Source organism: Thunnus thynnus, chromosome 7 (assembly GCF_963924715.1).
Source record: "Thunnus thynnus chromosome 7, fThuThy2.1, whole genome shotgun sequence".
NCBI lineage: Eukaryota > Metazoa > Chordata > Actinopteri > Scombriformes > Scombridae > Thunnus > Thunnus thynnus.
In genome coordinates this window covers 16,203,698-16,218,901 of record NC_089523.1, presented here as the reverse complement: position 1 = coordinate 16,218,901, position 15,204 = coordinate 16,203,698, and the positions used below count along the sequence as shown (strand labels likewise).

The 15,204-nt window shown below is 36.9% G+C and overlaps 1 protein-coding gene across 1 annotated transcript in view; it reads right to left on the bottom strand.

The window, feature by feature from the left end:
• Nucleotides 1-3,760: 3,760 nt before the first annotated feature.
• The window catches only part of LOC137186004 (uncharacterized protein C14orf132), a 29,375-nt gene continuing 17,931 nt past the window's right edge, over nucleotides 3,761-15,204 (bottom strand). Inside the window, exons 2-3 of the mRNA XM_067594605.1 lie at nucleotides 8,204-13,926; nucleotides 3,761-6,766 (exon numbers count right to left, since the gene is read on the bottom strand). Of these exons, the coding sequence (XP_067450706.1) occupies nucleotides 13,708-13,926 (219 nt within the window). The 3' untranslated portion in view covers nucleotides 3,761-6,766; nucleotides 8,204-13,707. The remainder of the gene's footprint in view (nucleotides 6,767-8,203; nucleotides 13,927-15,204) is intronic.

Genomic DNA, 15,204 nt, shown 5'->3' with positions numbered 1-15,204 from the left:
ATCAGACTTGTGCCACGTAACAACTAAAAAACATTTTCTGCAGACGGTGTTTACTCAGCTTGTAAAATGTCCTAATCTTTAGAATGACTGAACCGGTGAGTCATTTTTCAATGGAAAAGATACACACACACACACACACACACACATACACACTCACGCACACACACATACACAAACACAGCTGTCCTATCAAAAGCAACCAAGCACATTGACTCTCAGACTGTGTGTCTCTATCTTTGTTCTATTCTCTAACAAATATGCACACACACACTTTCAGTGAGTAGTCATTGCTGTAAATCTTGTGGTCATTCTCTGACACTGAGTTCACCTTAAGGACAGTGGAGTACAAACACATACACGCACACACACACACACACACTCAATTGTTACAATATTCTTGTTGTAGTTCAGTAATTTGTCTGCAGTCTTTCATAACCTCTCAAGAGTAAATCATATAAAAACTATCAAATCTGTATTCAATTGTATTCAATTTTTTTTCTCAAGTTAAAAATCTAACCAAAAACCAGTATGTTGCAGAATTAGGAGCTATTCCACTAACATAGCCCTATCAGATAAAAAGCAATTTACTCAGTGCTTGATATTGTGGTAAATTTGAACTATTTTTCAACTATTTTAAACGAAGGAAAAGCTTTTCATTGCATTTTAATAGATGACATGGTGAAACATCACCAGATAAAATGTTGATATTGGACAATTTTGCAAAACCCTAACCCTAATTTTGAGCTTTTAACCAAATGTTTCCATGTAAAATATCTACACATGGCAGCTACAGTAAGGTTAAAGAATTGTTAAGATTAGGCAACAAAAATGACTTTAATGATTGTGTTTTTTAATAAAAGGCATCATTGTCAATCTGAGAAAAGATGCTAGCTCTGGTTTCTAGCAAGGAAGTCAGACGAATTACAAACCCATGATGTGCCTCACTACATGAGTGACCACAGACTACATCCTGTGCTGGCACTGATCATAAATTACATGCTGCAGGATCGTTGAGAACATAATTCTTAAGATGACTAACTGAACAACACAGACACTATTACTGCAACATGCTGCTGAAGTTGGCAGTAAATTCGAATAATAAATTGTGAATCTGACCATGTTATGACTTCTGTTTTACCAACAAGTCTGATCATCTCAACTCTTTTGCTTGCACATTGTGTGTGTAGATGCACCTAACTGTACATCATGTTCTAATTGTGAAAACTAAGTGCAGAGACTTACTGCAACTTACTTCTCTGTTAGAGTGACAGTGACCTGTGAAGGTAAAAGTGAAGTGCCAGTTTGCCAAGAAAAATTAAGACCCAGAGAGCCAAGTTTACATCATTGTTTTCCTCTGCCCTTCTCACACCATATATAGACATCTTTTTGCCTGAGTAGTGCAGCTATTCACTAAAAACATTTTCATGTGTGTGTTTATGTGTCAGAGACCAACAGAAAGAAAGGCAAAGACATCATACAGGGCACAGAATTCTTGCACCAGACCTCTTGTACTCTAAAAATAGCCATATTTCAGTGGAGGAGTCAAGAAAAGTCCTACATATGTTTAAATATATATTTATTTATTTATTTTATTTATTTTATTTTTTCACTGCACACATTACTGGACAAGAATTTATGTAACAGTTTAAGTCTTCTGCTTATTGTTTTGGCTTCAAAGTACAGAAAGCTTTTCAGCTGGAAGTTTCTCCTGTGATATTTTCCAAAAAATCTGGCAGACAGAGAAGTAAATTATAATATGTCTTAATTCTGTACAAGGACTCTTGGGTAACATCTTGTTTATCTAACAGATTAGTGTGTCAGGTCAGACTGCTCTCAGATCGTGAAAAAAACATTTTACTGCAACAATCTGATTGTGGAAATTGTTTGTATCATCCTTCATTGTCTGTGTTTGTCATTCGTTGATCCCTTTGTCCTTTTCTTTCCTGGCCTGACCCCAAATGCTCGCTTAAAGGGAATTCCGGTATTTTTCAACCTGGAATCTATTTTCCCATTTTTTGTGTTTAAGTGACTTATGGGGACAAAAATTTTTGGAATTGGTCCAGTATTGAGCAAGAGCACCTCAGCCGGCAGTCATGAAACGGGCCGCAATGTAGTCTTTTGGGGCATCTACACCCATCAAAATACGTCCATTAAAAGTGCTTGTTTTTGCCACTGACAGGCTCAGATTGTTATTATAGGTGTCTGACAACAAAAGTAAAAACAGGAACTAGCCGCCTGTTGCAGCATTATGAAAGAGAAGCCCGTTTCACAGCTGCCAGCCAAAGCACTTTCGCTCAATACTGAAACAATTCCAAAAATGTTTGTTGCCATTAGCCACGTAGACCCAAAAAGATGGGAAAATAGGGTCCAGGTTGAAAAATACTGGATATACTTTTCCTTTAAATGTACTGCCAAAGAGGCAAATGACCTGGATTGATACAGTATGTGCTATCGCTGATATGTGGTACACACTAAAAAAAATGATAAAATAGTACCCAAAAGTGGTTCTATGTTTATGTCTGTCTGCAAGATAATCCCGCCCTTCGTTGTGACAGAAAAGTCACCTGGCGAAAACCTCCTATCAGGTTCGCTGGGAACATGATGAGGCACAAAACCTCCTATCTGCATCAGCACCAGACCGAGCTGAATTCTGACCCTAGCATACTACAATATAGTAACGATTACATTTGCTACACTGGCCCATCTAAAAAGCACTTACGTTGTTTTCTTACTGAGGTGGTCAAAAAGAGTCTGGATCAAAAGAGTTTGTAGTTTTGTTTTACTTGCACTCTTCAGATCAGGATTTCTTCTTTCTATGGCCATCCTCAGCATTACTGGAATCACTAAAGAGGTATCTGGACTGGACTGTGCTTGGCTGGAGTGATCGCTGCTTACTGGAGGGGGCTCTCTACAGAGGAAAAATGGGCAGAAGAAAGTGCTTTGTGTTTTTTCTCCTTGTAGCAGATGAAGTGCCCTGGTTTTTCTTGGAGATCTGTGCCTTTGCAACCTTGAATGTAGGCCATCACATTGTTGTACTTTAATGCCAAGAGATATCTTGGATGTTGCCATATTTGGGTAATGTGAAGATTGTGATCCTCTGGTCAGGGTCAACAGTAACAAGATATAAAAAGTTCTTGTTCTTCTCCTTTCTGACATTGGTCATGTTAAATGCTCAACTACTTTTTTCCTTTAATTTCTTACTGGTGTCACCTCTCCCAGTAAATAATACATTTCAGTAAAAAAAAATAAATAAATAAATAAATTACAAAATATGAATTAATTGTCATATATTAATGTAAATTGTAATAATTTCATTAACTAATGTGACAATTAAATGTAACAAAAGTTAAAAAAAATTAGAGTAAAAGCAAAAGATTTGTCTTTTGGAAGCAGTGATTATGATTATTTAAAATATTTAAAAAAAAAAAAAAAAAAAAAACCTGAATCACATGAAGAATAATGTGTTATATAAGATGTTGGGATATTCCTTGTATGTGTCTTTGGCACTGTCAGCTCTACATGTGTTTGCCCGCATGCATTCATCTGTGTGTGTTTGAGGATCCCTCATCTCCCGAAAGACAGCCGTGCCTGGCAGGACTACAGATGGAGTGTCTGGGATAGCCTGAAGTGCTTACACCCAAAACACACACACACACACACACACACACAGACTATGTATCACTTGCTTATACAATGCTTTGTAAAGCTCATATGGAGAAAAAAGAGAGAGAAACTCAAATTAAGGGTACACAAATGCATGTTTAGTCTATTAAACACAGCCAGAACTGTTTATTGTCATTAGTTTTTGCCATTCTGACAAAGAAATAGGCAAAAGGAAGAAAGTGAGAGAGGGAGGAGTGTCTGATCAGTATCAGTAGATTCCTTTTGACATTGATAAGCAAAGAAAGAAAGCAAGCAAAGATTTATTCTCCACCACAACTGCAGTCTGAAGAATTCAATGTCATGAATTAGTACAAATAATTTATTCAGTGCATCCTCTAAAGTTATTAGATTAATATCTACAGTAGTGTTATTTTTAAAGAGAGGCAACAGTCCATTAAGATAAAATGAAACTTTCATGATCCATCATATGAAGATCTCATCTTTCCAGCTGCAGAGACCCTGAAGTACATTCAGTGTCATTTTATTACATGTTAGTTTGAACGTCACTGACCTGAAATCATACACCAGATGATGAACATGCTAATTATTGGCAAAAGGCTAAAGCAAAGTGTGTTGTCAAATCTTCCAATCATCAACATTATTAGCTCATTTTCCAAAATCACTGACAAGTCTTAGAGAATATTATGCTTTCAGGGCATGTTCACCAGTTTACTGTCAATCACAGCTGTCGATCAATACCCACATGGCAGACAAGGGGCCAGAATTTAGTGATTGACACTGTAATGACTTGTTGAAAAAAGGATTGGCTTTGTATTTCTAAAAAGAAGTTGACACTTTTTGAATTGAAGTCAAGTGGAGCCAGGGATGTTTTTGAGTCAGCATCTAGCGGCCGTTGGTGGCATTGCACTTTAAGGGACTCTGCATTGGCTTCACCCTCAAGCCATGATGATGTAGCTGATGCTTGGTTATAACAAAATTCAAAGTACACAATTTCTTTATCAGAAAATCTGTTTTGGAGCTGTAACTGTATTTTAATGTTGGATTAAGATGTAATACTGATGTTAGAGAGTATTACATTATTATCATCATTCCTCTAACCTCTTAATAAAACAGCCTAGGATCATTATTCAGTCAGAATAAGCTGAATGAAGATGAAGCCACATTATCATTAATTCACATTAAGTTGGGGTCAGGATGAAGTCTTGTCATCTCACATTCACTGGTAGATATGAAAACCAACTCTTCATTCATCATTCATTAATTTATAGTAAAAGCCTTCAGACCAATTATATAAATGTATCCCTAATAGTGTTACAATTATTATCATTAAGCATTCACCATTCTGAATCGTTAATACTGTACAGTGTTGAATCCATTGAATTGAGACGGTCAAATAATCTTTTTTTTTGTAATGATCTTTTGACAAGTAGACTCAATAAGGCTAGAATAGCTGTTCATAAACATTAACTAAAATGAGCACCAATGAAGTGTCTGAAAGTAAGAAAACATCATTTTCAGTGGCTGTAACATTGCAAACACATAAATGACATTAACATTTAAATCCCTTGTGCTTGTAAGAGCATATCTTTAAAGGTAAGTTAAGTATATTGACCTTGGTGACATTCAGAAGTATTATAGCATTGACACAATTTCACTCAAACATGGAAGGTGGCGAGCACCCATAAGCAAACCTGAGGGGGCAGACAACAATCTCACATTCTTATTATTTTAATGAAGTTATATTACAGAGGATTCAATGTACTGTTTGAGTCATAGTCAGTAGAAAGGTCCAACTTTACAAAATTCCCTTTAAAGGCAAATAAATTTGATTCATGACAGGATTTAAATTGTACAAAGAAAGGTATACCTAAAATAAAAGATATAGAAGGAAAAAAAAACATATTACTTAAGTCTAAAATCAAATCTAAAGCTAAACCCCGACACTTTTATTAACTAATAAATATAAGCATGTACAGTATTTTGTGTTATTTGAGTGCAAATGACCGAGCTGTACAGTATTTGTGACGAGGCATATAGTTTACCCCAGTTGAGGGTAAAGAGAGAAATCTGTTGGTAGCCATGCATGTCAAGTGAGGTACACATACTGCTGAGACTCTATAATGCTACAGTGGCAGCACGTTAACACATAACATTAAGTTGTGTTCCTGGTGTCCTTGTAGTTCATCTGCTCGGTGCTGTAGACCTTTACAGTCAATCCAAAGTTTGCACACAGAACCATTTTTCTTTTTTTTCTTTTATTCTCTGTTGCAGACAACCAAACTTTGTCTGATGTCTGTGTGTGTCCGTTTAATGGTCTCTAAGTGTGTGTACATTTTGGCTTTACATGTCACAGTGTTGCCTCTGATTAACCACAGCTTACCTTCATATAAGTACATGCATCATCTAGTCCTCAACATGTCATGACATTTGAAACATGGTCTCATGAATAAACAAAATAGTTAATTTAATGGTTGAAAAAAAAAACAAATATTGCCTTACAGCTTGTGTTTCAGTCAGTCCCTCACTGTCCACATAAGAATGATTAATAACTCATATGCTGGATTCAGCTATCCAACACTTTGCTTTACTATGTTACTTTGCCAGATAGAGATATGTTTATAGATTAATCTCTCTTAAGTGGTGAAACTCCTGTTATTCTCTTCAAAGTGATCAAAGTAACTCAGCAGATATCTAACTCAGTGCCACCCTGGATATCATATGGAAAGGGAGGAGGTCTTTAAACTGTTCATTATCATTAGGGTTGTTGAATGAGAGTGTGATGAAACCAAACATAACCTTTGTAGGACATTTTCCATCATAGGATGTTGTTACTTTTCCCCATTTATCTGTCTTCTCATCCTGCAAAGATCCTCCAGTCATGTCATCACACAGTTTGGTCTCAACAGGTGAGAGTCATTCTTGATGCCAACCTATTCTGTATTCTGTAGAACGTGGTCAACTCGACACGTGCGTCTTCATGTACACTTTTTAGAAATTATAATCCAGGTAAGTGGATCGGAACCAGTCCAGTGTCCCAGTGTAGTCCCTCAGTTTATTTTGTGGAGGACAGGCCAGTTTTACTGTCACTTCTCCAAGCTGCTGTATCCAGCGCTTCTATTTTACGGAGAGTGATGACGAGGATCTGTATGGAGGCAGAAAACATGCAGGGAAAAAAAAGAGATTCAGTACATTGTTGCACATTCAGCAAAAAAATTCAAGGATAGGTTAACCATTTGTAAAAGAGGTTTCACTTGCTTTAATCATTTCTTCTGTTCATACTGGCCATTAATATATCCCTTCTTAATGCACTTATAATGTAAGTGATGGGACAAAATATACAGTCTTTGTTTTGTGCAAAAATTTATTTAAAAGTTCATCTGTGTGTGTGTGTGTGTGTGTGTGTGTGTGTGTGTGTGTGTGTGTGTGTGTGTGTGTGAGTGTGTGTGTATGTGTGTGTGTACAGAGGGGTTTTACAATGTGGACTTCACGGTCTGGTGCCTCACTCACATGCATGAAAGGATGGATGTAGGAGACAACAGAGGAAGAGATGAAAGGAAAATAGCAGAAGGCAAAACATGACAGAAAAGATTGATAGACCACTGCATATATTGGATTATGCGCTGCAAACTGAACTTTTTAAATAATAATAATTGGATTAGATTTATCCTGCACATGATAAAAAAGAGCTAATGATGGATATATTCCTCAAAGGAGACTTAGATAAACTGCTTAGTGTGGAAAACTTGACTTGTGGTGACCCAGCAAACCGATAAGCTGTTAGACAAACGCAGAATTGATGTGTTTGGGGTCAGGCTGTGAGAGGAGCAGAGATGAACTCTCCGTTGCTCAGATCCTCTGTCAGTTCATTTGTCTTGTTATACTGCCATCTTGGGTTCATATCCAGTCTGGATTTAAAGTGCTGCGTGGGAGCCTAGGCATGCAATCTCTTTGTTTAACTTTTTTTTTAAAACTCCCTAAAAGATTCATCATGCAATTCCCAAATTGAAGCACATTTTCAACACGTATTGCATTTACAGTACATTGTTCATTTATTTATATGCTAAACTATATATACACATCATGAAAATAGAACATGGGGAAAAGTGTATTTTGACATTTCTGCCACAAAATTTAAGAATAATTGTCTCATGCATTTCATGCAAAAAAAAAAAAAAAAAGAAAAGAAAACTTCTGCAGGGGACGATGATCTCTTAGATGAACTAAAATTAGGTCTTTGAGTAGAGAGGCCCAAGGTGACTAATGCTTGCTGCAGCCTGGCTCATCCCTCTCAATGAGTGATGTTACAGTACTGCTAGTAAGCAGTTTTGGGGGGTTTTTGGAAAGAAGAAAAGACAGACAAAAAAGAAAAGTGAACAAGGATAATGCACAGTAGATACTCTTCCTGAAAGTATGTTGTAAAGTTCAAAACCCAAAGTATGCAATTACTCCAATATGCTGTATTTTTGCAGTAATTGCATATTTTGTTGAGACCCTACTCAGTGACAGAACAAGTGTGAGATATCTTTATTATCATCAACAGTTTGGTTTAGAAAATGGTTTAACTCACATTATTTCTCACCTTCTGCCTGGGTGGTTGTGTTGCTGCAAGAGTCTGGAGTCGGAGAGCAGGACTGTTCGGAGATGTTATTCATCACTCCGTGTGACTGTACAGGTCTTTTCAGCAGTAGAGATGATGGAGGGATTTAAAGAAACCCCTGACTGCCTTAATGACAGGTGCTGTAGATTGTCTTGTCCACAGTAACACATGATAGAATTTCTGCTTTCTCCTTTGTATAGTCCATTGGGTTTGGGGTGTATAAACACGCTGAGGATATCTAATTGGCTGATAGGTCCATGCTTCCACAGAAACTGGCTGCTGATTGGACAGTGAGGGAGTTGAATGAGACACAAACCGTAGGTGGTGGTGAACATTGACACCTGAGCCTGGACTGACCAAACAAAGACCACAAACACACCCTGGAGCATAATTATTGTGAAAATACATTGTATGTATTTGTAGGTGAGGAGGACTAAGATTAAATTCTGTCATGGGCTTTAGTTAGAGTGTGTAGATTTCTGTCTGGTGGCTCAGAGGGCTACAGCAAATGTCCTGTAATCACAATTATGGGTATGAGATTAGTTCATTTTCTGTGAATAATCCATGTGAAATTATTTAACAGTTTGCATATAATGAATCAGAGATGACGCAGTGCATATTTTCTATCAAATATCTGGTTTTCAGTGTATTTTTTTTCTAATTTGTGTTTTTAATCCCAATATGTAAGCACTGTGACTGCAACAAATGTAAGAAAGCTGGTATATGTATTGGTATAGTTTGGTGTTCTCAGATGTCGTTTAAAGAAATACCTTGGTAGAATTTTTTTTTTTTTTTTTAATTTCCAGATCCAAGTAGTTTCAAGCATTTCCTTGTATTGATTTAAGGAGTGATAACACTTCATTGGGCAGAAAAAGTGGGGAAAAGGAGATTTTTTTTTCTGACTTTAAAAAAAATCTTCCATTTACATAAAGCAATTAAAATTAGTTGACATTAATTACTCTCACTCTCTTTCCACTGCTTCACTCCTGCATCCTTTACTTTTCCTTCTTCATTGATTTTTTTTCTCTTTTTATGTGTCCTTTCTTCTCATTTCCACTCTTTTAAGGTCCTTCTCACATCTACAGTACTTAACTAACTCATTCTGACATGAGAGGATGATGATAATTACTATTAATACTATTCTTTCCAACAAACATCTCCGTCCTTATGCCACCGCTTTCCTCCCCTCTCTTCCTCTGACCCCTCTAAACCTGTCGTCTCTTCTCTCATTTCCTCAAAAATATTCTTATCTAATGTCTCTTTCTTTGTCAGTTGGGTTAAGTGCACTAATGGCAAGAATGAGAATGAGCATTTCCTTCCTCATTATCTTTCCCGTATCCTCCTCCTCCCCCTCCTCTTCCTCCTTTTTCCTCTCATGTGTCACTCATCATCACTTTTTATTTCTGGTGACTAATGTTACATATTCTTCTCAGCTCATTTCTCCTTCTGTCTGCTCCTTTAAGATCTATCTTTGTCTTTGACGGCCAAAGTTAGTTCTATTCTGTCAGCAGTATCATCTTATTATAAAGTCAACCACACAGATCAAATCCTCTCTGACTGCTCTAATAGTCACCAGGGAGATACTTCCCTCTGGGATATCGAGCAAGTGAGGGAAAAAGGGAAAACGGATAGGAAGCTCAGGCCGGAAGAACAAGAAGCGCATTACAGTTCATTACTCTGCAGAGGACTGACAGGACGACGACGCAGCTCACACAGGCTGGAGCTCAAGAGATACAAATGCATACAGTATGTAGAAACACATACATGTGCACTTGGTGCATGCATCCTGACTAGACTGGATTAAATAATGCACGAAAGTATGTTGGTAAGTCATCTGAGACTGTGCGGCATGACAAATAACATTAGAACATATATACCTGCTACTAGTGATGAAGTGTTTTAATGTACAGGGTATAATCAAAAGAAGCTCAATTTTCACATAGCCTACCATAGTAACTACAATGTTAACTCAAAATTAAACAACAAAATATTTCAATTTTAACTTGTAGCATTTTCTGATGTGACACAACATCATTTGTCAGTGCCTCACCAGTGTAAAAATAAAACAATTTCCAGACCTGACACCTCTATGGTGAGATGCTTTATGCTAAGATTTGTTTAGTTTTAGGCACAAAAACATAACAGCTCAAATAACTACACAACACAAAGACAAAACTTCAAATAACAAGCAACTATGTGGTTTCAGCAATAGCAGCGTCCATAGCAACCACCATAGCAACGATAGAAATCCTGAAAAAATCTTCGTAATAACTGACAAACTAAACATCATATACATTCACTGAACAAAGATAATTAAAATAAAATGCACATTTCTCACTAGAAATGTTATCAAAATGCATTTGAATGCTGAAAACTAACTTGAAATGGATTTTCCACTACTAAAAGACTAAAGAGACTAAAAGTTATGTCAGCCATTTTTTTATTTGTTTGTTTGTTTTCACAGACAGAAACTTGACAGTCACATGATGTGATTCTCACAATTTTAGAGCCGTTATTGTGAAACTAATAGATTTTGCGCTGTGGACCAACATAGCTATTACACATTTTGACGTGAGACTGGGTTGCATCTGACCTGGTCTAGCCCCATCTTTGTCATATTGAATCACCATGTTCTCTTCCTTTTCTTCTCCTACCCTCACTGTTTTTACTCATTTGCCTCTTCCGGATCAGCTTTATGATATTTCATCTCTTCACTAACAATCTCAGATTGATTTGAGGGGAGCTGAAAGCGAATGGCATTGCCCTTTTTAATGATGTATTTTTCCTTATAATGCCACAAAAGTAACCCTGACAGAGAGAAATATCCCTGCGTGACTTTCCTTGCTTGTTAAATTTCAACAAATCACTGGTCAATCACTGCCCAGCCATTTGTGTCCTCTGGATTTTTTAAGGGTGCTACATTTTCTTCCAGTGGAAGGCATCCGTGCTAGTTGAATTTGAGGTTTTAAATGACCTATTACTGTAAATATTTGTGGACAGTAAGACTACAATTTGCTGAGGCATCAACTAATGTAAATATAAATGGGAACTGCTGTCCCAGTATGGGATCGTCATAACTGACCGTTCACTAAACCCCTCTCCCAAACAATGATTGTCCAATCATTGCTTAGCAACCGTAACTAGACATGCAGCTTTAAGCCGTGTTCACACTATGTCAGATGGATGTAAAAGAGTGGAAAGATTCCCATGTTAAGGACTTGCTAGCGTTCACGTCATCTGACAATTTAGGAAGGTTCTATGATAACAATTGGTCATATGAGGGTTTAAAATACCATACGTTGACATTGAAAAGGACTGTGGCAGGCATGAGGCTTTCATATTTGTTTGGTTTGTTTGGTATATTATTAAGTGCCAAGTCAGATATATCAGAGCTTTCAGAAAAATCCCATTTTCCCAGTTGTAATTACGATGTTGACGTGAACGAGCATTCACGTCAACCTCCAAGTCAAGTCGGAAACTTGTAATTACGGTAACTCCAATATGACATGAAATAGCCTCAGTCCTTTAGCATAATATAGACCCTTTTACAGGGTTCTTATTTTAAAATGAAAACATTGAAACATTAAGAAGTCAGCTAGAGAGGTAAAGACAGCATGTCTGACCAACTCATGGAGCTAACATTAGCTTAACTAGTTAGCTACAGCTGACAAAAGCTAGTGACAGCTGTCACTCTGTAATTTCAGCCGGCAAAATTGACCATTGCCATTTAAAATGAGGAACTGCTTTTGTCTTCTATGAAATCAAAGACCCATTGTTTCAAAAATTGCTAAGAATTTCAAGTGGTAAATTTGCCAGTGTCATCATTGTAAACTGAAAATCTGGGGAGCAGAAATGGACAGATTGACAGGCATAGCAACAGTAACCAGGGGGTGGGATTTAGAGAATGGTCAGTTGCTCTCATTGGCCAGAATACTTTGAATTAGTCAGGTAAATAAACTAGATGCTGGAAAATGTAAGAATAGAAGACTAAAATAAAAAAGAAGAGTAATAAGTAATAACTTTTTAGACAGTTATCTGAGTGAACAGGTTGAAGTTCAGCGCTTTGATCAAGGGTCATCATTTTGCACACTGTCTGTCACAGGTCAGGGCTCTGACTTCACTAACCACTAAATCGCACACAATCTAAATCATGTGCGGTTTCAACAGTGGATCTCTTTCTGGCTTCTGATCCCACTAAGAGATCAAGCTATGATCTTGTCTAATCCTTGTAGATCTGACGCTGACCTCTGCCTGCGGTGTAAACAGAACTGGAGGGGTTTATATAACACCAGCTTGGCTTGCATAACCAATTGACCATTGGCAAGCATCGTACCACCACTGTTAAGGCCACAGCTTTTTTCAGCCTGGAATCCAAAATGAATAAATTTAGTATTTTTCTCTGGGGCCGATGCTCATTAAAAAATGTTAATAATCTGTTCACATGGAGGCTAAAATAAATATCACTGTGACCCATTTAGAGTCGTGAAGGCAAGTCTGAGGACAAGTAGTTTTACTGGTCTTAATTTTAACAGGAAGCCTGATGAATATAGCTTACATAAAAGGACAAGCCCTAAATAAAATAGTAATTGTCATGAGTTTTTAAACTATTTGACGTGGTTTTGTCCAGGTCATGTATTATATTGGAAATGAAAAATGGCTAAATAAGGAAACTTTTCACTGTAACATTGGGGTAAAATTAACAATAAACTATGGTGGCATCTAACAGTTTCAGGTGAAAGTGTTTATGTAAGGCTTGTTATTCAAAGTGTGCTGGTTGAAATCGCCTATCAGGCTGACAAAATCTGAGTGTGTTAAGTGAAAGAGTGAAACTCTCCTTGAGCAAGGCATTTACTGTAGCTGAAACTGAGCTCTTATAGGATGACGAGGTTGAATTTAAAGTGGATTGTCAATAAAGCTTTTTGGGTAACATAAAAAGATCTATAGGCTTAATTTGGTTTATCTGAATTGGTGGGTGTGTGGTGCTGGGTATCGTTTTGGTTTGTGTGTGGTCTGAGTTTGGGCTTTTCCAGTATTCTTTGTCTGATTGTTGATGTCCCTTTTGATGCATCTACTTAATAAATATTCAACCTTATTTTTTGGGGTTTTCTTATATATTATATATAATATTACACTTTAGAACTGAACAGAAAAAGTTCTTTATCAGATCATTATATCAACCTGTTTACCACTTTAAATAAATAGGTAAATACTGTACCTAAAACCTCATAATTTCATTTTTTTTGTGTTCCCTATTTGAATTTGAGTTAAATATTTTTCCTTTTGTCTCTTTGTCGAAAAAAATGTCAAAAGTGTCCAAAAGAATCCCATGCAATTCCCCTTCATACCTCAAACTAGAGCTTAAAAAATCCATGCTCAGTAATCTAAAAGTAAGGCTATTTTTTTATAATTTCTGAAGAAAAATATATTTTCAGGATATACAATATTTCTCATTATCATCAGTGTTTTTGCTCCACTCTTCCATCTTGTTAGAAGGCACAGGCACAAACCACAGCCACCACCACTATGTTGCCGATGGTTGCCAGCACAGCAATCCACAGCCAGATGGTGTCACTGGACACTTTACCATCGTCCTCTGTTTCTGAGGGTCGAGAGTAGCTGGCGTTGAGGTTGGAGGTGGACGTCTGCAAGGACGTGTTGCCATTATATGGGGAATCCATGAAGGCCCCACTCACAGCCGGGAAATGCTACCAGGAGAGAGGGAAGACAGAGGAATTCAGATTAAAGTTTGTTAAAGGGCGTGTATCATCCACATTTCCAGCTCTGTATTTTTATTCTGGGGCTCTGCTGGAATATCTTTGCATGAGTTGCAGTTCAAAAACCTTCCCTCAGCCTCTCAGTTCTGGCTCTGTCTGAAAAAGGCCGTTTTAGCTTCTGATGAGCCCACTCTGTTCTGCTTAGCCAGCTTTCGGAAGTCTGAAGTTCAGGAAGCTGTGTAAACAAACAATAATAATATAGTAGTTGGATTTCCCTTATTTTTATCGTTCTTCACTCATAATGTCAACTTCTCAAATACATCTGTACATGTTTGAGCCTGAATCTGATCTAAAATATGCAAGTGGACAACGTTAACAACCTTAGCAACAAAGGCCGTTTGTGAGTGTTAGCCAACATTCTGACGTCAGTTCGAAGAGGAAGTAGAGGTTATTTTTCAAACAAAGCATTCAGAGCAGGTTGAAGTCTGACCTTTTGATTTGCAAGGAGCATTTTTACATATGTTCAGCTCAAGTTTTGGACCTTTGACCATGTTTTACATACTTATCCGACATTATAACAATATATAAATGAAAAGCAAAAGGCATGTCATTGTCCCCTTTAAGATTAATCTCAATCATTCTCGTTGTAAAAAGTCTGGAATAAATTGAATGTAAATCCATGGATAGGACTGAAAACTCCAGTTCAGTGATTCAGACTAACTTTCTCAAGACTTCACGGAGAAAGAGACAGAAAGACAAAATTTAACTTTAACTCAGGAAAGAATCAACCAGAATAAATGCAGAATATTACAATACAGACTAGCAAGTGTGTCTTTGTAAGATGTATTTTGTATTTTTATTAGAAGCAAATACAACACAGCTATAAACACACAGAATCAATACAAATGAACCACAAAATGACACATGACAACAGTTACATTTTTCTTTAACAGAATAGTTTTAGAAATCATGTTTTCCAAGTTATTTGCTGAGCTAAACTACATTTTTTTGGACATTTGCTTTTCATGTCAGTTAATCTTCATTATGTGTCCAGATATTTACGAACCATAACACAAGTAAGAATATAAATAACAAAAAGTAAAAAATAATTCTTCTAAAACCGCTTTCAAATGTTTTTCCTATCATTAGGGAACAAGGCTGCCCAATATAGAGAATTTATGAGTCATGTTGGATGGTTACTTCAAATCAAATCAAATCAAATTTATTTATAAAGCACATTTAAAAACAACAACAGTTGACCAAAGTGCT